Genomic DNA, 22,661 nt, shown 5'->3' with positions numbered 1-22,661 from the left:
AAGCACAGTGGGGAGGAGAAAGAGCAGGGACGAGATTACTTTTGAAAGGCAGAGGCGCTCTGGGGCCTGCTCCTGGCCAGGGACCCTGCCCAGAGCCATCCCCTGCTCGCCGGGGCCGTGAGGGGCAGCTGTGCAGCTGGGCCAGGCTGTGCCAGTAGCTCCAGCCATGCTGGGGAGCCTTGCCAGCCCTGGGCCCTGCTGTGCAGGAGGGTCCTTGTGTTGCCACTGGCAGTGGGCCTCAGCCACCTCCTCTCTCCACAGTCGTGCTGCCGCTGCTCCAGCATCCTGGCCGAGAAGGCGTGCCTCTCCCTCTCCCCCAGAGAGCCCAGAGACCGTCGGGTTTGCCAGCTCTCACACGTGGCCTCGGCAGCAGCAGCTGCCCAAGAAAGCAGAGCACCAGCCCTCCGTGCCTCCCCCACGGCCCCCCAGCCCGGCCCTGAAGCAGAAGCCTCCCGAGATCCCCCCACCTCCTCCCCTCCCGAGCTCAGCACCCTGGTCCAGCTAGGACTGCAACTGGGCCAGCCACGCAGGGCTTGGGCCACCAATAGCTTGGGGCACCTGCTCTCCTCTACAAATAGCCCCTGTTACCTATGGGCAACAGCCAGAATCACTTTTCATTCCCTTGGACCTTCAACAGGAAGGACTGAAGATTCTTCCCATGCCCTTTCTCATCCTTTACCACTTTGATTTTCATACAATTGGGAGCTGGTTGCATCTCTTAAAGACTTTATTTACACTGCATGCTTTACCTTACCTGTCACTGGAAAATAAATAAAAAATTCTTCAGTTTAGATTTCATTTTTAGTGCAGTTGGGCTGTTCACTGTCGTGGTTTGAGAGGAAATGAAGTTTTTGTGGGATGGTGTAGTCATGCCAGTCGGTGTTCAGATTTTAATATTGGCACCTAGTTTGTCCACTGAGAGCATGGATGCGCCTCTGAGAACACAGGCAGTTAAAAGCTGTGAACTCCCAGAGGAAACTCTCTTTGAGTTCCAGTCTTAGAAGAGAGCAGACCTTCCCCTGCTCTGCTCCGAGCTGGGTGGTGGGGGAGGGGAGCCATGTGGCCGGAGGGAGGTAGGCCAAGCCTGGGCCGAAGAGTAGAAGAGAGCACGGCGAGGCTTCGGGCAGCCATCCCCCATTTCCCCCCCAGAGGGAGAGAGAGAGAGAGCAGCCTGTGCCTGTGATAGCGCGGCTGGCTGCCGTGAAAGAGAAGAAGGGGGGTGCCCAGCAGGGCAGCCAGCCGTGGGAGTTCATGAACCAGACCAGCAGAGCCTGAGACTTTTAACCCTTCTTGAGATGATAGAAACCTTGCAAATGCTGATTCTTCCTGAAGTTGAAGAGATAGAGTAGAATAGCAAGAAAATGAACAAGTGAAAGACATTGAGAGAAGTTGAGAAGAATCCTAGGTAAGAAGAGGTGATAGAGTAGCCTTTGGCTGGACTTTTCTTGAATAGCCATGGCAGAACCCTTGAGTTCCTGTGACACAGAGACTGCATTCTAGAGAAAAGCAATAGCTCAGAGCCAGGAGAGTGCGGTGAAAGTGTGTAAACAGAGACGACAAGTGAGGAGAGTAGTAGTAGTGCCCTCCATCTTCGAAGAAGAAGAAGAAGATGATCTCTGTTCAAGAGACCCCTCAACCCCAAGGAGTGAAATCTGGGGGGGGACAAGTGTCCCAAAAAGAGAGAGACTGTGCTCTTTTTAAAACTGGACAAAACGTCCTTAAAGAAAAAAACCCTAGAAGCAGCTCTAGTCCATGTGCAGTGGTGAGAGCACAGGACATAGAAAGGTCACGATGGCAAATGTTTTTCGGGCGGTGCCACACGTGACACAGAAGCACGAGAAATTTTGACTCTTTCCTGGAGAAGTCTGTAGTGAGGGAAAGATTCCTCTCTTCTCGAAGAATTGAGAATTAATTATCTAAAAGGCGGTGATAGACTGAGAGCGAATTAATCTAAAGAGTAGTAACAGAATTAGAAATTTAGAGGGGGGAGGAGGAGGAAATTTAGAAAGTTTTCATCCTGTGTTCTGTGTGTTTTTCCTTGTAGTTTTAAGTTAATTTTTTTTTCTTTCAATCTTAAGTTAGAGCCTGCTCTGCTCTGTCTCTGATCGCATCTCACAATAGATACCAAGAAAAAAAGTATTCTCATAGAAGCACTAGCATTGCGCCAAGCTCAAACCATGACACTCACCTTTTGAGCGATTAATTTTCCATGGTACTACTACTTCCCTTTTCATTGCTATCCATAAAATGTTCATCTGGACATAACAATCAGCAGAATTACTGAGATTTACCTCAAAGCCCAGAGGAGAATCTAGCACAAAATATTCCCCCTGTGTCCTGCACAGCAAGAAATATTCAGAGGAAAATACAGTGGCAGCTGAGACTTGTTGAACTCCCAGAATATTGAGCCTGCAGAGGAGGCAGACAGCCCTGGCAGTGGCTGAGGGGACTTTTCCTCACAGACTCCTCTGGAAGTGTGTCAGTCCAGGAGGGGAAAGCTTTTCAACCTTTGCCTTATCTTCCTCCTGTGCTAAAATGTAAGGCTCCTCCTGAGCTACAAACAATTCTCCATTCCTCAACCAAGCTACTCAGGTTCTTATCTTAAAGAGCAAAAGCAAATGTGGTCAGAAATTTCTCATCCAAGCCTGTTTGCAGAGAAACCCCATCAGACGCGAGCAAATATTTCTTAGCATCAGTTCACTCAAAGAAAACCAACCCTGAATTGAGCAGCGCTTTAAATGAAGTTGAATTCTCTTTCCTCACCTATCAGCCAGACTGGGTTGCTCCTTTTTTGTCCTAGAGAGAATATTAGAATGATTTGCTCTTGACAGGACTCCTTGGATGGCTCCCAAACTGGTTGCTGTTCACCACGCCTTGCCTGGGCTCTTAATGCAGCCTGTTAGCAGCACCTGACTTTGGCACCCTGTTGAGCCTTTGGGCACGGCTGGTGCCACGGTCCCCTCCTGACTCCTGGCATGTCCCTGCTGGTGGAGGAGCCCTGCTGGTGCTGCTGCCTGCGTTCAACAACGCCGGTCCTACTCCCCAGCCAAAGAGAGACTAAAGTCGCTGCTCTGGGCAGCTCGTTTGAACGAGTTTAACGCCTACTCACCTCTGTCCCAGACCTCTTTAGACCCAGCCAGCAACACCATAAAGTCACCTCATCTACAGAGGGGAGCAGGTCTGAGCGAACAGAAGGTGGGCTTTCACGCACATTGGGGTTTTAGTTTAGTGGAAGCACTCACTCGTTCACAAGCCTTCCTTGTCAAAGTGGATTGTGCGATGCCATTGTGTTGCTTGGGCTAAAGAGAAAGCAGAAGGGAGAAATGAGTTAAGAAATGAGAAAGACACTTGGGGCGCAGGCTTGGCAGCCAAACGGAGCACGATGGCACCCAGCCGCTTTGCCGGAATCCCCTTTGGTGCCGGACAAAGGCGGACGCGGCTCCGCTGCGGGGCGAGCCGGGCGCTCGGCGAGCGGCGCTGGAGCGGTGGCGGCCCCGCCCCGCCCGTCCCGCCCCGCCGCGGGCCGGGGCCGAGCGCTCGGCCGGGCGGGAGCTCAGGATGCTCGGGCAGCGCCGCGGGCCGGGCGGGCGCGATGGAGCCGCCTGAGGGCTGGGACCCCTACGGGCGGCCGGCCCGGCGCACGCAGTGGCTGGTCAGCGCCCTCGCCTACCACTACGGGCTGGACCGCGGCGTGGAGAACGAGATCGTCGTGCTGGCCACCGGCCTGGACCAGTACCTGCAGGAGATCTTCCACCGCTTGGACTGCGCCGGTTCGGGCCGCATCCCCGGCGAGGACTTCCGCACGCTGTGCCAGGTGCTGGGGCTGGAGGAGGCGGCGGAGCCCGAGGAGTGCGCGGAGCTGTGGGACGGGCTCTCGGCCGAGCTCACCTTCCGCCAGTTCCACGCGCGGCTCTGCGGCCACTTCAGCACCCGCGCGGGGCCGCGGCTGCCGCTGGGCCGGGAGAGCGAGCACATCGAGACCCAGATCCGCCTGCGCAGCCCCCGCCGCCGCCGCCGCAGCGACCCCGCCGGCCGCGGAGCCGCGGGCAGCGCCGAGCGGCGGCCGCCGGGGCCCCGCTCCCGAGAGTGCTACGAGGAGATCGTGGCGCTGGAGCAGGCCGAGGACCGCATGGCCAAGCTGGAGGAGGAGAACGGCAGCCTGCGGGAGCTGGTGGAGGACATGCGCGCCGCCCTGCAGAGCAGCGATGCGCGGTGCCTGGCGCTGCAGGTGAGTCCGGGCCGGCTTCTGCAGCGGCCTCCCGGGGGCGGCTCGGCTGGCCCCGAGCGCTTCAGGAGAGATGCTGCTCTCGGAGAGTCGGTGTTTATAACCCCTCCGCTGCCAGACTGAGGCCGAAGTTGCTCGTTCATCGTCGGCATTAACTTTTTAGCAAAGTTTGGTTACAGGGAGGCTTTAAGGAGAAATGTATGGCACCGGTGTACCATAAATATAGTTGTGAAGAGCACTCTGTTTACAGTGTAGGGGACTACGGCTTAACAAACCCACGCGTACAATGCTGCTGTTTCTTCTACTGCACGCGCAGTCAGGATGTGCTGATAGCATATGCTGGATGTGCACCAGTGCAGGGTTTTTCCTGAAGTGAGAAAGAACTTTTGCATTCCTGCCTGCACAAGCACAAGCAGTGTCTCAGTCAGAAGTGCCTGAAAGGAATATTAGAAGGATGTTTTCCTCAGAGTGTGGTCACAAGAGTTCAGAGTTGGAGCCAGTTCTGCAGGCAGGCTGATGAATAGTCTGGGGCTCCTCTGCAGAGCCCCATTAATTCCGGGGCTGGTTTCTGCTGGTTCTGCTGTACGGGCTCGAGTGACACACATAGACACTTAACAGCAGTTAAATTCCTCTGGCATGAAATAGCGTGGAACAGGCAGAGCAGGGAAGGGCAGCATGGACCCATTGTTCTGGCAGGTCTCACCAGGTGTGATTTGATACTAACACAGCACTGACAGAACTCTGCTCCACCTGTGACACTTCCACTTGCAGTAGATGACTGTTGTCTTCCCAATGTCCAGCAAGGCAGGTCAGAGACGCCTTTACCATTTTCATCTGCAAAAGGGAAAGGAAATCGACAGCAAACACAAAGTCACTAGTCAGAGGTCCCAGGATGAATGAAAACGACAAAGAGGAGAGCTTCAGAGCACCCCCAGCTGCTCCCTGCTCTCTTCTTCTGAACACAACTTCATTGTAAATATCTTTTTCAGCAGACTGCCTGACTCCTGAGTACAGACCATAGTAATGACATGAAAGCTACACAGAAACTTGTGCACTAATATGATAAGTGTGTAGGTTGAAAATTAAATACATAGCTAGTTATTAAAACCTACTTTCCAGAGATTGTTTCCTTGTCTCTGTATTTGGCAAAGTTAGTTGCTGATCAGCTCGATGTGATTGAAAAAAAAAACCAAACCAACAAAGCACAATCCAGCCACTTTCAGTCTTCATTAAAGCCCATCATTTTCTCCCTGCTTTGTGCTCCTGGTCATTACAGGTGGGACTGTGGAAGAGCCATGCCAGCCATAGAGAAGGAGGATCCTGCTTCATAGGGAGGAAGAGACCATTAACACAGAAGCACTCCCAGACCAAGTGCCTCCAAAGTGTCCTGGAGGAAATGGAGCTCATGCGGAGCTCCAGGGATGGGCAGATTGAAGAAGCCATCAGGTTCAGCCAGGAGCTGGAGAAGGAGCTGAAGAGCTCTCAGGAAGCTCTGGTCAGCCTGGAAGATTGCAACCGTAACCTGAAGAGGGAGCAGGCAGAGACGAGGAGGAAGGTGGAAGAGGCCAGACACGCTGTCCTGAACAGTCTTGGCAAAGTGAAGGAGCTGGAAGTGAGAGCTAAGGAGGTGCCACATCTGCAAATACACATCCAGCAGCTGGAATCACAACTGCAGCACTACAGGTAGGTTGGAGTCTGACAAAAAGTGCCCATAAATTCAGTGTTGGGGCACAGGTGAGTTTGAGAATCTCTGGTTGGGGCTTATTAGATGTCTCCAGAACACCTTGTAAAATCTGGCCAGAGGGAAATTAGAAGCTGCTCATCCATTTTCTTGGTAGGGGTCTTTAGGAGATCTAGCAGTCTTCCAGGCCAAAGGGTGCTGGTCTGCAGAGAGCTGAAGTCACTCCTCAGACACTCAACAACAGAACTCAGCATGCTAATGCTTCAGGAAAGCCCCAACACAAATTGCTGAACGTCCTTCAGAAACCATTTCCAACAGACTTTTTCCGCTGCCTTTCCTGGTCCTTCGGTCCCATCCCAAGCCAGCTGTAATCAGATGGCTGACTCTCCATTTTGTATAAAAGCTCTTCAGCTTGTCCTAGGAATTGGGGAAAAGCACACAAGGACAACTTCTGGCTGCTGGTTGGAAACTTGCTGTGACTTCATTGCTTCTTCACTGAGAGAACAGGTGATAGAGGAGGGAAGCTGAAACGTTCCTAAACCCACAAAATAATAGAGTGGGAATCTCAAAAAACACTTGCCAACTAAACCCCACTTTTGCAACGGCATAAACAAATCCTTCCAGAAGTCAGAAAGTTGGTCACAAATTTAATAGTCCACTGCTTTTGTTGCTTTTAACCTCAGACCAAACTTGGACTCACCGATGGTTAGTAAGCGTTAGTCATTTCTGCCCAAGTTCCAGACTGACCTAAGGAATAAAATCTAGTTTATATTTTCACTGACCCAAAGAAAATCAGTATGTCTAGACATATTTTTACTTACACGCTAAATCTAGTATTTTAATAAATTGCACCTTCTGAAGTCCTTGCCTCTTCCTAAACTCACACTTCCTCTGTTTGCTTATAAGAAGAATTCATAGTGAGTTATTTGTGGCATCCTAGCTATTGTAGTGTTTTATGAAGTGAGGAAGTTCTAAAAAGAACCATTTTATCCAGTGTCTTTCTGGCAGCATTGTGAATGTTAATACATGCATGGTTGCAGAAGATCAAAGAAAATAGAAGCATTTCTTTAAACACCTGTAGGATTTAAAAACCCCTGCGAGGGCATGTAAAGTTCAAGGTGACTGTCAGGGGACTCTGGAGGAATGACACAACTCCTGGTGCTAAAAGGGATCACACAGCTTGTCAGGGCTGTCACCTTCTCCTTGGCATAGGCACCAAAGGTTTTAAGATGGGTTCTTGTCCTATGGAATTGCTTTTCCAAAGTACCATGAAGGATAAAAAGATCACCTTGAAACAGGTTAAAGGCAATCAACAATGTCCACTGGCCTTGCAGAACAGGAACTTCATGGGTTACATCAAAACAAAGAGTGCCAGTTTAGAAATGCAAATTATATGTTCCTTGTAAGACAACCTTCATTTGTAATACTTCTTTTTTAATTGCATGCTAATTTAAAGTGAGTGTCAAGCTCAGGAATGGTGCTGGTCTGACCATGTGGGAACTACACCCCTTTTTTAGCCCTGTAGCACATTTAGCAGAGGCCCAGGCCAGCTTTCAGCCTCTGAGATTCTCTGTTGGCCACAAAGCACCTGCACCTCCCCATCCAGTGAAACAGCTCTCGGTGCAAACAGTTTGACTTAAGAGATGCATAATGATAACTGGGACTTGCATGCCTGTGCTCATATTCCATAACACAGGGAATCCCACCACTCCACGTGTTCCCGGAGTGGCACACAAGGGGCCCAAACCGGCACAAAATGGTGAATAAGCGGTGCAGAGCTGTGTGTTAGGGTGAGGAAAGGGTTCAGCAGCAGCTCTGCCCCACGCAGCCTTGGCTGTCCCAGCTTGTCCCACTCCCTCTGCTTGCTCACGCTGCTGCTCAGGCAGCCCAAACACCTCCTGCTGCGAGAGAATCACCTTCTCCTGACCTGCAGGAGCCCACATCCATGGGTGTGGCTCGGGTGAGCTGCTGGGAGTGCTTGGTGAGGAGAAGAGATGGGTTGGCTGAGGCATGGAGAGGGAGGGACAGCTGGGAATCCACAGGGTTCTGGCTGTCACTTGGCAAGAGTGTCACTTGTCCTGTTGCTTAAGTCAGGCTGTCTTTTGGTTGCTGTTACCTGTACTGTTAAAGTCTGCCTGTGTTTCAGTCACCTTTCCAGTGAGCAGTTTTCTCCCCTGCCAGCTGCCACACAGAGTTTGTGAGCAGGGTCTGCAGTTGGCAAGAGCTAATGCTGCAAGGAAGGGCTGGAGAGGAATGGGGGGATTTGGGTGTTCTGCAGAAAGCACTGACAATTGCAGGTATCTCTGCTGAGAATTCACCCTATCTGGCTTGGTGAGCCACAGGTTTCCTCCAGCTAAAGTCCAGTTTCTTCCAGAGAGGATCATATTCAAGAATGACTCTAATCTATGAGCTTTACACACTGCTCCTGTTTATAGTTTCATATTTATCAAGGAAATGCTTTCTTCGTTTAGGATCAGATTTTAAAAGCTCTTTTAGCATCTAAATCCCTCTTCTAGACCTTCATCAACTTGCAATCACTTAGATCTGAAATCCCAACCGTGCCCTTAAGTTATAATCCCTAATGCAGGAAACAACAGTTTGCATTTAGTCAAGCAAGTCTTTAAGTACCTGCAAGTGATTAAATGTTGTCCTAAATTGGAGTGTGTAATTATAATCACCTATTCCTGATTTCATATTCCAGATTCATATTCCTGCAATCTGTATGACTTAAACATGATCTTTTTCGGAGTGCACAGGTTCCTGTGCCAGGGCTTGAACTGCCCCTGTCCCATCACTGGGTTCCTAAACCAGCCTAGTTGACCAAATAGTTCATCGTTCTTTTCTTCAGGTGCCCATCCTGATCTTCCTACTCTGATGAATGTCTCAGGTTTCTGTCTGGACTATCTTTCAGCTTTTCTTTTTTGATTCCTGTAAAGTTAGTGAGTCAGTTCAACTATAAAGGTAAACCTCAATAAATTCCTTCCTGAAAAGCTGGAGTTCAATTCATTTCAGAGGAAAAAGACATCTCAAGAAATTGTATACTTACCATTGGTATTGTATCAAGTGTGTAATTGCCAGCGCCTGATGCCTGTGGGTGGCCAGAGTGAATGAATGTCAGTCAGGGAGGAATTCGCTGCACTTTCCATATTCGACACCTTAAAAGCATCTGTTATTTTATGTCTTTACTAAATCTATCTCTTTAAAAGAAAACTTTTAACCACTACTTCATAGCAAAAGGATAAATAATGAGATTTTATTTAAAGCTGAAGGTGTTTTGTTAGCTAGATAGATAGATATAGATATGTCTGTTCCTCTTGGAGTTGGATAAAGACAGGGGAGGCTTGGATGGGGAGATGTTTCTTCCCATGGAAGGGATTGTGTGGTTTCTCAGTATCTTTGCACTTCAATCAGCTGCTCATTCACTGAGCAGGTCTGAAAGTCTTGGGCAATCTGAACAGTTCTTTTTGGGAGGCACCTCCATCTCTCTTGTCCAGCAGCACCATCAGGACACTGAGTTCCCAGTGTCCAGGGAGGTTTTGCTGTCACCCTGAGAGAGACCACAGAGCACTGACATCCACTGGGCCTCTGAGCCATTGACCACAACCCCCTGGATGTGACCAGCCAGGCAATTCCTCCTTCTCCAAACTGTGCCTCCATCAGATCCACAGCTCACCAAGAGTGGTGGCATCTCTAGCTCTTCCTTGTGCACTGGGGTGTTGTGGAGTGTTTCTATTGTGTTTTCATTTGCAATTCAGTTTCAATGGTCGGTTCTACAACCACCCCCCCCCCCCTTGTAATTTGTATTCCTATAGCATATTTTATCCTTAATGGACTGTTCCTTTGCACTTCTGTTGTTGGTTTTTCCCTGGTTTTCCATCTTCCCAAAGACTTGACCTTTGTTCCTGAATGTGCCCTGTTCCTCCTCCTAGGATGAACCATGTCAGTCCCTCCTGCCCCTTTTTCCAGAAACTTTCCTGTCATTATTGTAACCCTCAAGATCCCATTGGGTTGTTTAAACTGTTCCCCTCCCCTGTAATTCCCAATTAGTTTAAGCATTGTATTCCCTGCCTTATGCTTCTCCCCAGGTTTCTCCCAATTGGTTAAAGTTCTGTACCCTGCCCTTGAAGCTCCCCTGTTGAAAAACCCCTTCTACAGCCTGGATTTGTGTCTTTCAGTCCCTGACCTTCCTGGGAATAAACACCTTTGGGAATGATACAGAAGGCCTCTCCTTGTTCCTTGTCCCTGCCCCCGATGCATTCCACCTGTGCCATAGAGCAGTTGTGCCCTACAGCCGCACCCCGAATTGTGTGGCTGTTTGGGGGCGGCGCCCTCCTGGTGACAGTGCTGGGAGCAGGCCCGGCTGAAGAACTCTGGCACCGCGTCCCTGAGGCAGCCACTCCGTCATGGGAGGCCTCTGGCTTGCTCAGCCTGCACAGACCCACCGCGTGCTCCTCAAGGTTTCCTTTGGCATATCAAAGCATTGAAGAGGTTGGGTGGTTTTCCTCCCTGTTTTATTGACTGACTGTGTCCTTTCAGGACTACAAGAGGAAGCAGAGCCTTCGATGAAACCAAAGGGCTGTGTTAGCCATGGGCCCCCCAAGGTACCGAAGTTCCCGCTGGGAAGCTGCTGAAAGGTAGGAATGTGGCACTTGTCTCCAGCCAGAGACCACTGACTCCTCAGCATCCTGGGCTGTGGCTGACAGTGCCTGAGGAGGTCAGAAATCCTTGGATGTGATCTCCTGTGCCAGTGCCCAGAACACAGAGCAGTGAGCTTGAATTGGGGGGACAGGCCAAGCCCTTGGACACAACTGCCAGGCAGGAGGAGCTCCCTCCCCAGGAAGGAAAATTCCAGTGCTGAGGTCCATCCCCACCCAGGCCATGAGGTCACAGCAGGATTCTGAGGTCACAGCAGGCTCTGAGGTCACAGAGCCCTGTGGTTCTACAGAATCAAAATATCCAGCTCCTCAGTCCTTAACAACGGTTGCTGACATTGGGACAGCGGTGTCAGGACAGCGGTGGCAGCAAGAGCTGCGGGACTGGCAGAGGGCAAGGCACCATGGCCCTTGCTCTGCGCCTCTTCCTGCTGCTCCTCCTGGCCGTGGCCCTGCCTGCCAGGGCTGCCCAGGCTGGTCTGCTGTACGTGCAGGGAGCAGGTGAGCCGGCAGCCTGGCTCCCCTTTCCCGGGACAGCGCTCCCTGCTCCCTGGGAAGCGCTGGGGATGGTTTTCCCCAGGCCTTTAGGGTGTATTTCTTCTGGGGGAGGGAGAGAGCCCCCACGGGCCTGGGGTTGGCCCTGTTTTTCCTCGGCAGGGATGTGTCACAGGGCCTGCAAAGAGGGAGGAGAGTGACCAGGAGCCAGCCCTGAGCACCCCAGGCCCCTGTGTAGCTTTGGCCTTGTCCATTGACATCTGGCTCCCACGGCCTTACCCAAACCCCTTGGCAGTGCCCAGCTCCCTAAGGCATGAAGGGGATCCCAGCACACCATGGAAATGGGTCTGGTCTTTGCTCCCCTCTAGATGAGCGTGCTAGGAAGGGTTCTCCAGCAGCTCAACTCCATGAAGATTTGCAGCCTCTTAAGCCTCCTGCCGGTATGTTGTCCATGATCCCCTCAGAGAATAATCATTGACAACCTGGCAGGAACCAGGTGACAGAAGCTTCTGTGGCTGTTGGGTTACAGGGGTGTCTGCAGGGAGGACATTTCAAGCTCCTTTCCTGCTTGCTGCTGTAAAGCCCAGCTCCCGTCGCAGGGGTGAGTAGTGTGTCCCTGCTGACCCCACAGGCTGAGCCCTGCTTTTGTGGGATCCATCTCAGGGAAAATGCAAATTCATCTCTTAAGGTCCTCCGAGAGGGAGGAACAAACCTAGAGGAGCCAGTAAGGTTCTAGAGGCATCCAATCATGTGGACAAGAAGCTGAGTGATCTGGACAGCCAGCGTGGTGGGTGCATTTCCCTCAGCCTTGTCCTGGGGCTCAGCAGCCGGGGGCTTTGGCTGCACATCTGGACACACCGTGCCAAGCACAGCGGGAAGGGATCCATGGCAGCCTCGCTGCCCCACTGCCGCTTCCACGCCCTGCGGGGCTGTTCCCCAGCCTGGCCTTGCTGCAGCTTCTCCCCAGCCTCTGCAGGAAGGCATTTGGCATCAGCTGCCAGGGAGCCCAAATTCACCAGGGGCCGGACATGCCTTAAGATCACCTGAAATTGCCTGGCAGATCTCTGGGTAGATCAGGAGGGGTGGTGGTTTGCAGAAGGGAGAGCCCTGGCCCCACTCCAAGGCTTGGATGACTTCCTGAATGTTATTAATGTCTTTGACCAGCATTGGCTCCTGAAGATGCCACCTTCCCATTGGGAACAGCCCCACCTGATCCTGTTCTCCCTTTTCCTTCCTGCAGAGATGGAAGTAGAGGCTGTGCCGATGTCTCAGTTTCCCAGAGGAAGCAGGGGCTCATTGGCAGCCTCTGCTGCCGGAAGGGAGGCGATGCCAGGCACATTCACAGGAGGTAATTGCTGTGCCTCTGGGCCTGAGCCCTGCTGAGGCTTGAGCTGCCCTCTCTGCTGCTTGGCACTCCTGGCACACAGCATCACCTGACCTCCTTGGAGTGCTGGGTTCCCTGTAGAAATGGATCCCAACACACCATGGGATGGTTCCCATCCGTGCTCCTTTCTAGACTGGCATCATGACTTGTGAAACCCTGGTAAAGCACGGGTGGGACAGAGCCCTCACAGGCCCTGGTCTGCTCCAGCCACCCCTCCAGTAATGTGTCACAGGGCCTGCAAAGGAGGTGGAGAGTGACCAGGAGCCCGCCCAGAGCTCCTTAGGGTCCGGTGCAGCTTTGGCCTTGTCCATTGACACCTGGCTCCCATGGCCTTACATGACCACCATGCAGGCCCCATTTCCCTAAGCCAGAGGGGGATCCCAGCACACCATGGAAATGGGCCTGATTTTTGCTCTCTTTTAGATTGGCATCGTGACATGGCTTATATGGAAAAACTGGTGAAAGACAGTTTGAAGGTTCAGGTGCATGGTGGAGGTAAGTTCTCTGTGTGCCTTTCCTGACAAAATAATCAGTGTCCATGTGGCAACAGCCCACTCATGTGCCCTTTCCCTTAAGTTAAGCTCAGAGTGTAAGGAATCTTGAAATCGTGCCTGCTCCCTTCTGGTGGCCTCAGTGATCCCACAGGATCGCTCTCAGTGGGCAGAAGGAGCATTTAGCTGTCCATCTTCCTCCCGTGTGCAATGCCAGTGTGTCCTGTGCTCTGTGCAGCCACGGAGAAGATCAGAGAGGGAAGGAGCCGAGCCCAGGGTTGTGTCCCAGGGCTGAGCCTTTCACAGCTCCTGTGCCAGCCCCACGGAGCCTGAGCTGCTCCTGCTGCCACTGCCAAGGCCTGGCCCTGCCTGGGTTGGGTTTAGAGCTGCTGGCACATCCAGGGAGCCCTTCCTTCCCATGCTGCTCTGCAAGGAGCTCCTTCCATACCAGTGTGGGGCCACTGCAGGCACGTGGTCCCCCTGCTCCTGCTCCTGAGTGGAAGGCAGAGCCGAGGGAGTGCCTTGGAGGGCACCAATCACTCAGGTGCCCTCACTGCCACTCGGGCCTGAAGGAGAAATGGAACTACTTTCCATTGAGGTCCTCCTAAATGGAAGAATCAAGACACAGGAGACAAGAAATCCTTGGAGGCAGCCAAACATCTGGACCAGATGCTGAGCGATCTGGAGAGACGCCGTGGTGGGTGCATTTCCCTCAGCCTTGTCCTGGGGCTCAGCAGCCGGGGGCTTTGGCTGCACAGCTGGACACACCGCGCCCGGCACAGCAGGAAGGGATCCATGGCAGCCTCACTGCCCTGCTGCGGCTTCCACGCCCTGCAGGGCTGTTCCCCAGCCTGGCCTGGCTGCAGATTCTCCCCAGCCTCTGCAGGAAGGCATTTGGCATCAGCTGACAGGGAGACCAAACTGCACCATGGGCCCTGCACACCCTGAGATCCCCTGCAATTTCCCAGTCTCCAGGCAGATCAGGTGTAGGGGCTGATTTGATGAGGGAGGGCTCTGGCCCAGCCCCAATGACCTGGCCATTTTCCTGATCCTTATCTATGACTTTGACAAGTATTGTTTCCTGAAGATGCCACCCCCCAAAATGCTGAATCATTCCATCTGATCCAGGTCTTCTTTTTCCTTTCTCAAGCAATGGATCAAAAGTCCGTGCAGATGGTGCCACATCCTACAGGAAGCAGTGGCTTTGTGCCAGCCACTGATGCCGGAAAGGAGCAGATGCCAGACATGGGCACCGGCGCAAGAGGTAATTGCTTTGCCAGGCTCAGCCCACAGCGGGGCTGTGTGGCAGCAGCAATTCCCCCAGGGCCTGCCCTTGCACAGCCTGGCAGCAGCCAAAGCTGGAGGCGCCTCTGGAGGCTTGGAGGCCTCTGGAGCTCGTTCACAGCCCCGGAGAAACAGGATTCATGCACCAGCGTCCCTCTCGCTGCAGCTGCTCCAGAGCTGGCCCTGAGTGCCCAGAGGCCCAAGGCACAGGAGCAGCCCCGAGCGGGAGCCCTGCCGTGAGCCCAGGGCCAGAGCCAGCCCTGGCTCCCGACTGGGCAGGGGCTGCACTGGGTCCTGACAGGGCCTGACTCTGTCCCCTGGGGCTGGGGGAGCTGTCACGGGGCAGGGAGGGCCAGGGCTGGCAGGGGCTGCTCAGGGATGGGTTTGGCCCGTGTGCCTCGAAGCAGCGACTGCCCAAGCAGCTGCGCTGGCCCCGGGCTCTCCTCCCGGCCTGCTGGGCTTGGTTGGGAGGCACAGCCTGTGCCAAGGGGCGGCAAGGTGCCTGCAGGCCCCAGCTCGGGGGGAAACGGAGAGCGTCCTGCCCGGATCCACCGTGCTGCCAGCTCAGCAGTGCAGCACAGCACGGGCTCACACTCCCCTTGCTCCCACAGGATTTCTTGGCAAGGCAGAAAAAAATGCCCAGAATCCACAGAACACCCCAAGACTTTTTTGCCCCCAGGATGTGCGCAGGTCCTGCATGATAGGCACCTTAGTGACACTGTGCACTGTGCCAGTTTTCATTGGGCTCTGCTATGTTGGGTTCCGGTGGTGGAAGGAAAAGAAACGGTAAGTTGCTGCTGATCTCTACCCTGCAGCTTCTTTAAAGGCTGCATAGAGTCAGGGAGCATTCCCAGTGAGGCTGCAGTGGAGTTTGGTCACTCCCTAGTTGTGCACATAACTCTGCTGAGGGTTCTGCTGCTGCTGCCCAGTGCTTTCTGTGGCCTCTTCATTGCTGGGCCTTGTCCTGGGGGGCCCGCTGGGGCTGCAGCCAGTGCTGGCTGCCACTGAGGCTGCCTGGCCAAGAGCAGCCCCAGGGGCACAGGGCAGAGGCAAAGCACAGTGGGGAGGAGAAAGAGCAGGGACGAGATTACTTTTGAAAGGCAGAGGCGCTCTGGGGCCCGCTCCTGGCCAGGGACCCTGCCCAGAGCCGTCCCCTGCTCGCCGGGGCCGTGAGGGGCAGCTGTGCAGCTGGGCCAGGCTGTGCCAGTAGCTCCAGCCATGCTGGGGAGCCTTGCCAGCCCTGGGCCCTGCTGTGCAGGAGGGTCCCTGTGTTGCCACTGGCAGTGGGCCTCAGCCACCTCCTCTCTCCACAGTCGTGCTGCCGCTGCTCCAGCATCCTGGCCGAGAAGGCGTGCCTCTCCCTCTCCCCCAGAGAGCCCAGAGACCGTCGGGTTTGCCAGCTCTCACACGTGGCCTCGGCAGCAGCAGCTGCCCAAGAAAGCAGAGCACCAGCCCTCCGTGCCTCCCCCACGGCCCCCCAGCCCGGCCCTGAAGCAGAAGCCTCCCGAGATCCCCCCACCTCCTCCCCTCCCGAGCTCAGCACCCTGGTCCAGCTAGGACTGCAACTGGGCCAGCCACGCAGGGCTTGGGCCACCAATAGCTTGGGGCACCTGCTCTCCTCTACAAATAGCCCCTGTTACCTATGGGCAACAGCCAGAATCACTTTTCATTCCCTTGGACCTTCAACAGGAAGGACTGAAGATTCTTCCCACGCCCTTTCTCATCCTTTACCACTTTGATTTTCATACAATTGGGAGCTGGTTGCATCTCTTAAAGACTTTATTTACACTGCATGCTTTACCTTACCTGCCACTGGAAAATAAATAAAAAATTCTTCAGTTTAGATTTCATTTTTAGCGCAGTTGGGCTGTTCACTGTCGTGGTTTGAGAGGAAATGAAGTTTTTGTGGGATGGTGTAGTCATGCCAGTCGGTGTTCAGATTTTAATATTGGCACCTAGTTTGTCCACTGAGAGCATGGATACGCCTCTGAGAACACAGGCAGTTAAAAGCTGTGAACTCCCAGAGGAAACTCTCTTTGAGTTCCAGTCTTAGAAGAGAGCAGACCATCCCCTGCTCTGCTCCGAGCTGGGTGGTGGGGGAGGGGAGCCATGTGGCCGGAGGGAGGTAGGCCAAGCCTGGGCCGAAGAGTAGAAGAGAGCACTGCGAGGCTTCGGGCAGCCATCCCCCATTTCCCCCCCGGAGGGAGAGAGAGAGAGAGAGAGCAGCCTGTGCCTGTGATAGCGCGGCTGGCTGCCGTGAAAGAGAAGAAGGGGGGTGCCCAGCAGGGCAGCCAGCCGTGGGAGTTCATGAACCAGACCAGCAGAGCCTGAGACTTTTAACCCTTCTTGAGATGATAGAAACCTTGCAAATGCTGATTCTTCCTGAAGTTGAAGAGATAGAGTAGAATAGCAAGAAAATGAACAAGTGAAAGACATTGAGAGAAGTTGAGAAGAATCCTAGGTAAGAAGAGGTGATAGAGTAGCCTTTGGCTGGACTTTTCTTGAATAGCCATGGCAGAACCCTTGAGTTCCTGTGACACAGAGACTGCATTCTAGAGAAAAGCAATAGCTCAGAGCCAGGAGAGTGCGGTGAAAGTGTGTAAACAGAGACGACAAGTGAGGAGAGTAGTAGTAGTGCCCTCCATCTTCGAAGAAGAAGAAGAAGATGATCTCTGTTCAAGAGACCCCTCAACCCCAAGGAGTGAAATCTGGGGGGGGACAAGTGTCCCAAAAAGAGAGAGACTGTGCTCTTTTTAAAACTGGACAAAACGTCCTTAAAGAAAAAAACCCTAGAAGCAGCTCTAGTCCATGTGCAGTGGTGAGAGCACAGGACATAGAAAGGTCACGATGGCAAATGTTTTTCGGGCGGTGCCACACGTGACACAGAAGCACGAGAAATTTTGACTCTTTCCTGGAGAAGTCTGTAGTGAGGGAAAGATTCCTCTCTTCTCGAAGAATTGAGAATTAATTATCTAAAAGGCGGTGATAGACTGAGAGCGAATTAATCTAAAGAGTAGTAACAGAATTAGAAATTTAGAGGGGGGAGGAGGAGGAAATTTAGAAAGTTTTCATCCTGTGTTCTGTGTGTTTTTCCTTGTAGTTTTAAGTTAATTTTTTTTTCTTTCAATCTTAAGTTAGAGCCTGCTCTGCTCTGTCTCTGATCGCATCTCACAATAGATACCAAGAAAAAAAGTATTCTCATAGAAGCACTAGCATTGCGCCAAGCTCAAACCATGACACTCACCTTTTGAGCGATTAATTTTCCATGGTACTACTACTTCCCTTTTCATTGCTATCCATAAAATGTTCATCTGGACATAACAATCAGCAGAATTACTGAGATTTACCTCAAAGCCCAGAGGAGAATCTAGCACAAAATATTCCCCCTGTGTCCTGCACAGCAAGAAATATTCAGAGGAAAATACAGTGGCAGCTGAGACTTGTTGAACTCCCAGAATATTGAGCCTGCAGAGGAGGCAGACAGCCCTGGCAGTGGCTGAGGGGACTTTTCCTCACAGACTCCTCTGGAAGTGTGTCAGTCCAGGAGGGGAAAGCTTTTCAACCTTTGCCTTATCTTCCTCCTGTGCTAAAATGTAAGGCTCCTCCTGAGCTACAAACAATTCTCCATTCCTCAACCAAGCTACTCAGGTTCTTATCTTAAAGAGCAAAAGCAAATGTGGTCAGAAATTTCTCATCCAAGCCTGTTTGCAGAGAAACCCCATCAGACGCGAGCAAATATTTCTTAGCATCAGTTCACTCAAAGAAAACCAACCCTGAATTGAGCAGCGCTTTAAATGAAGTTGAATTCTCTTTCCTCACCTATCAGCCAGACTGGGTTGCTCCTTTTTTGTCCTAGAGAGAATATTAGAATGATTTGCTCTTGACAGGACTCCTTGGATGGCTCCCAAACTGGTTGCTGTTCACCACGCCTTGCCTGGGCTCTTAATGCAGCCTGTTAGCAGCACCTGACTTTGGCACCCTGTTGAGCCTTTGGGCACGGCTGGTGCCACGGTCCCCTCCTGACTCCTGGCATGTCCCTGCTGGTGGAGGAGCCCTGCTGGTGCTGCTGCCTGCGTTCAACAACGCCGGTCCTACTCCCCAGCCAAAGAGAGACTAAAGTCGCTGCTCTGGGCAGCTCGTTTGAACGAGTTTAACGCCTACTCACCTCTGTCCCAGACCTCTTTAGACCCAGCCAGCAACACCATAAAGTCACCTCATCTACAGAGGGGAGCAGGTCTGAGCGAACAGAAGGTGGGCTTTCACGCACATTGGGGTTTTAGTTTAGTGGAAGCACTCACTCGTTCACAAGCCTTCCTTGTCAAAGTGGATTGTGCGATGCCATTGTGTTGCTTGGGCTAAAGAGAAAGCAGAAGGGAGAAATGAGTTAAGAAATGAGAAAGACACTTGGGGCGCAGGCTTGGCAGCCAAACGGAGCACGATGGCACCCAGCCGCTTTGCCGGAATCCCCTTTGGTGCCGGACAAAGGCGGACGCGGCTCCGCTGCGGGGCGAGCCGGGCGCTCGGCGAGCGGCGCTGGAGCGGTGGCGGCCCCGCCCCGCCCGTCCCGCCCCGCCGCGGGCCGGGGCCGAGCGCTCGGCCGGGCGGGAGCTCAGGATGCTCGGGCAGCGCCGCGGGCCGGGCGGGCGCGATGGAGCCGCCTGAGGGCTGGGACCCCTACGGGCGGCCGGCCCGGCGCACGCAGTGGCTGGTCAGCGCCCTCGCCTACCACTACGGGCTGGACCGCGGCGTGGAGAACGAGATCGTCGTGCTGGCCACCGGCCTGGACCAGTACCTGCAGGAGATCTTCCACCGCTTGGACTGCGCCGGTTCGGGCCGCATCCCCGGCGAGGACTTCCGCACGCTGTGCCAGGTGCTGGGGCTGGAGGAGGCGGCGGAGCCCGAGGAGTGCGCGGAGCTGTGGGACGGGCTCTCGGCCGAGCTCACCTTCCGCCAGTTCCACGCGCGGCTCTGCGGCCACTTCAGCACCCGCGCGGGGCCGCGGCTGCCGCTGGGCCGGGAGAGCGAGCACATCGAGACCCAGATCCGCCTGCGCAGCCCCCGCCGCCGCCGCCGCAGCGACCCCGCCGGCCGCGGAGCCGCGGGCAGCGCCGAGCGGCGGCCGCCGGGGCCCCGCTCCCGAGAGTGCTACGAGGAGATCGTGGCGCTGGAGCAGGCCGAGGACCGCATGGCCAAGCTGGAGGAGGAGAACGGCAGCCTGCGGGAGCTGGTGGAGGACATGCGCGCCGCCCTGCAGAGCAGCGATGCGCGGTGCCTGGCGCTGCAGGTGAGTCCGGGCCGGCTTCTGCAGCGGCCTCCCGGGGGCGGCTCGGCTGGCCCCGAGCGCTTCAGGAGAGATGCTGCTCTCGGAGAGTCGGTGTTTATAACCCCTCCGCTGCCAGACTGAGGCCGAAGTTGCTCGTTCATCGTCGGCATTAACTTTTTAGCAAAGTTTGGTTACAGGGAGGCTTTAAGGAGAAATGTATGGCACCGGTGTACCATAAATATAGTTGTGAAGAGCACTCTGTTTACAGTGTAGGGGACTACGGCTTAACAAACCCACGCGTACAATGCTGCTGTTTCTTCTACTGCACGCGCAGTCAGGATGTGCTGATAGCATATGCTGGATGTGCACCAGTGCAGGGTTTTTCCTGAAGTGAGAAAGAACTTTTGCATTCCTGCCTGCACAAGCACAAGCAGTGTCTCAGTCAGAAGTGCCTGAAAGGAATATTAGAAGGATGTTTTCCTCAGAGTGTGGTCACAAGAGTTCAGAGTTGGAGCCAGTTCTGCAGGCAGGCTGATGAATAGTCTGGGGCTCCTCTGCAGAGCCCCATTAATTCCGGGGCTGGTTTCTGCTGGTTCTGCTGTACGGGCTCGAGTGACACACATAGACACTTAACAGCAGTTAAATTCCTCTGGCATGAAATAGCGTGGAACAGGCAGAGCAGGGAAGGGCAGCATGGACCCATTGTTCTGGCAGGTCTCACCAGGTGTGATTTGATACTAACACAGCACTGACAGAACTCTGCTCCACCTGTGACACTTCCACTTGCAGTAGATGACTGTTGTCTTCCCAATGTCCAGCAAGGCAGGTCAGAGACGCCTTTACCATTTTCATCTGCAAAAGGGAAAGGAAATCGACAGCAAACACAAAGTCACTAGTCAGAGGTCCCAGGATGAATGAAAACGACAAAGAGGAGAGCTTCAGAGCACCCCCAGCTGCTCCCTGCTCTCTTCTTCTGAACACAACTTCATTGTAAATATCTTTTTCAGCAGACTGCCTGACTCCTGAGTACAGACCATAGTAATGACATGAAAGCTACACAGAAACTTGTGCACTAATATGATAAGTGTGTAGGTTGAAAATTAAATACATAGCTAGTTATTAAAACCTACTTTCCAGAGATTGTTTCCTTGTCTCTGTATTTGGCAAAGTTAGTTGCTGATCAGCTCGATGTGATTGAAAAAAAAAACCAAACCAACAAAGCACAATCCAGCCACTTTCAGTCTTCATTAAAGCCCATCATTTTCTCCCTGCTTTGTGCTCCTGGTCATTACAGGTGGGACTGTGGAAGAGCCATGCCAGCCATAGAGAAGGAGGATCCTGCTTCATAGGGAGGAAGAGACCATTAACACAGAAGCACTCCCAGACCAAGTGCCTCCAAAGTGTCCTGGAGGAAATGGAGCTCATGCGGAGCTCCAGGGATGGGCAGATTGAAGAAGCCATCAGGTTCAGCCAGGAGCTGGAGAAGGAGCTGAAGAGCTCTCAGGAAGCTCTGGTCAGCCTGGAAGATTGCAACCGTAACCTGAAGAGGGAGCAGGCAGAGACGAGGAGGAAGGTGGAAGAGGCCAGACACGCTGTCCTGAACAGTCTTGGCAAAGTGAAGGAGCTGGAAGTGAGAGCTAAGGAGGTGCCACATCTGCAAATACACATCCAGCAGCTGGAATCACAACTGCAGCACTACAGGTAGGTTGGAGTCTGACAAAAAGTGCCCATAAATTCAGTGTTGGGGCACAGGTGAGTTTGAGAATCTCTGGTTGGGGCTTATTAGATGTCTCCAGAACACCTTGTAAAATCTGGCCAGAGGGAAATTAGAAGCTGCTCATCCATTTTCTTGGTAGGGGTCTTTAGGAGATCTAGCAGTCTTCCAGGCCAAAGGGTGCTGGTCTGCAGAGAGCTGAAGTCACTCCTCAGACACTCAACAACAGAACTCAGCATGCTAATGCTTCAGGAAAGCCCCAACACAAATTGCTGAACGTCCTTCAGAAACCATTTCCAACAGACTTTTTCCGCTGCCTTTCCTGGTCCTTCGGTCCCATCCCAAGCCAGCTGTAATCAGATGGCTGACTCTCCATTTTGTATAAAAGCTCTTCAGCTTGTCCTAGGAATTGGGGAAAAGCACACAAGGACAACTTCTGGCTGCTGGTTGGAAACTTGCTGTGACTTCATTGCTTCTTCACTGAGAGAACAGGTGATAGAGGAGGGAAGCTGAAACGTTCCTAAACCCACAAAATAATAGAGTGGGAATCTCAAAAAACACTTGCCAACTAAACCCCACTTTTGCAACGGCATAAACAAATCCTTCCAGAAGTCAGAAAGTTGGTCACAAATTTAATAGTCCACTGCTTTTGTTGCTTTTAACCTCAGACCAAACTTGGACTCACCGATGGTTAGTAAGCGTTAGTCATTTCTGCCCAAGTTCCAGACTGACCTAAGGAATAAAATCTAGTTTATATTTTCACTGACCCAAAGAAAATCAGTATGTCTAGACATATTTTTACTTACACGCTAAATCTAGTATTTTAATAAATTGCACCTTCTGAAGTCCTTGCCTCTTCCTAAACTCACACTTCCTCTGTTTGCTTATAAGAAGAATTCATAGTGAGTTATTTGTGGCATCCTAGCTATTGTAGTGTTTTATGAAGTGAGGAAGTTCTAAAAAGAACCATTTTATCCAGTGTCTTTCTGGCAGCATTGTGAATGTTAATACATGCATGGTTGCAGAAGATCAAAGAAAATAGAAGCATTTCTTTAAACACCTGTAGGATTTAAAAACCCCTGCGAGGGCATGTAAAGTTCAAGGTGACTGTCAGGGGACTCTGGAGGAATGACACAACTCCTGGTGCTAAAAGGGATCACACAGCTTGTCAGGGCTGTCACCTTCTCCTTGGCATAGGCACCAAAGGTTTTAAGATGGGTTCTTGTCCTATGGAATTGCTTTTCCAAAGTACCATGAAGGATAAAAAGATCACCTTGAAACAGGTTAAAGGCAATCAACAATGTCCACTGGCCTTGCAGAACAGGAACTTCATGGGTTACATCAAAACAAAGAGTGCCAGTTTAGAAATGCAAATTATATGTTCCTTGTAAGACAACCTTCATTTGTAATACTTCTTTTTTAATTGCATGCTAATTTAAAGTGAGTGTCAAGCTCAGGAATGGTGCTGGTCT

General features: G+C 52.6%; 2 protein-coding genes across 2 annotated transcripts; both read left to right on the top strand.

The window, feature by feature from the left end:
- Positions 1-3,525: 3,525 nt before the first annotated feature.
- LOC132332114 (EF-hand and coiled-coil domain-containing protein 1-like) lies at positions 3,526-7,393 on the top strand. The gene is made up of 2 exons (XM_059856085.1): positions 3,526-4,228; positions 5,502-7,393. Exons 1-2 carry the CDS (start codon positions 3,593-3,595, stop codon positions 5,910-5,912), a joined length of 1,047 nt encoding a protein of 348 aa, XP_059712068.1. The 5' UTR covers positions 3,526-3,592; the 3' UTR covers positions 5,913-7,393.
- Positions 7,394-18,793: 11,400 nt separating this feature from the next.
- LOC132332113 (EF-hand and coiled-coil domain-containing protein 1-like) lies at positions 18,794-22,661 on the top strand. The gene is made up of 2 exons (XM_059856084.1): positions 18,794-19,496; positions 20,770-22,661. The coding sequence occupies exons 1-2, from the start codon at positions 18,861-18,863 to the stop codon at positions 21,178-21,180; spliced, it is 1,047 nt and encodes a 348-aa protein (XP_059712067.1). The 5' UTR covers positions 18,794-18,860; the 3' UTR covers positions 21,181-22,661.

The sequence above is a fragment of the Haemorhous mexicanus genome, chromosome 11 (genome assembly GCF_027477595.1).
Source record: "Haemorhous mexicanus isolate bHaeMex1 chromosome 11, bHaeMex1.pri, whole genome shotgun sequence".
NCBI classification, from domain to species: domain Eukaryota; kingdom Metazoa; phylum Chordata; class Aves; order Passeriformes; family Fringillidae; genus Haemorhous; species Haemorhous mexicanus.
Note: the sequence above shows the minus strand (reverse complement) of the source record. Positions and strands in the feature narration are given on the sequence as shown.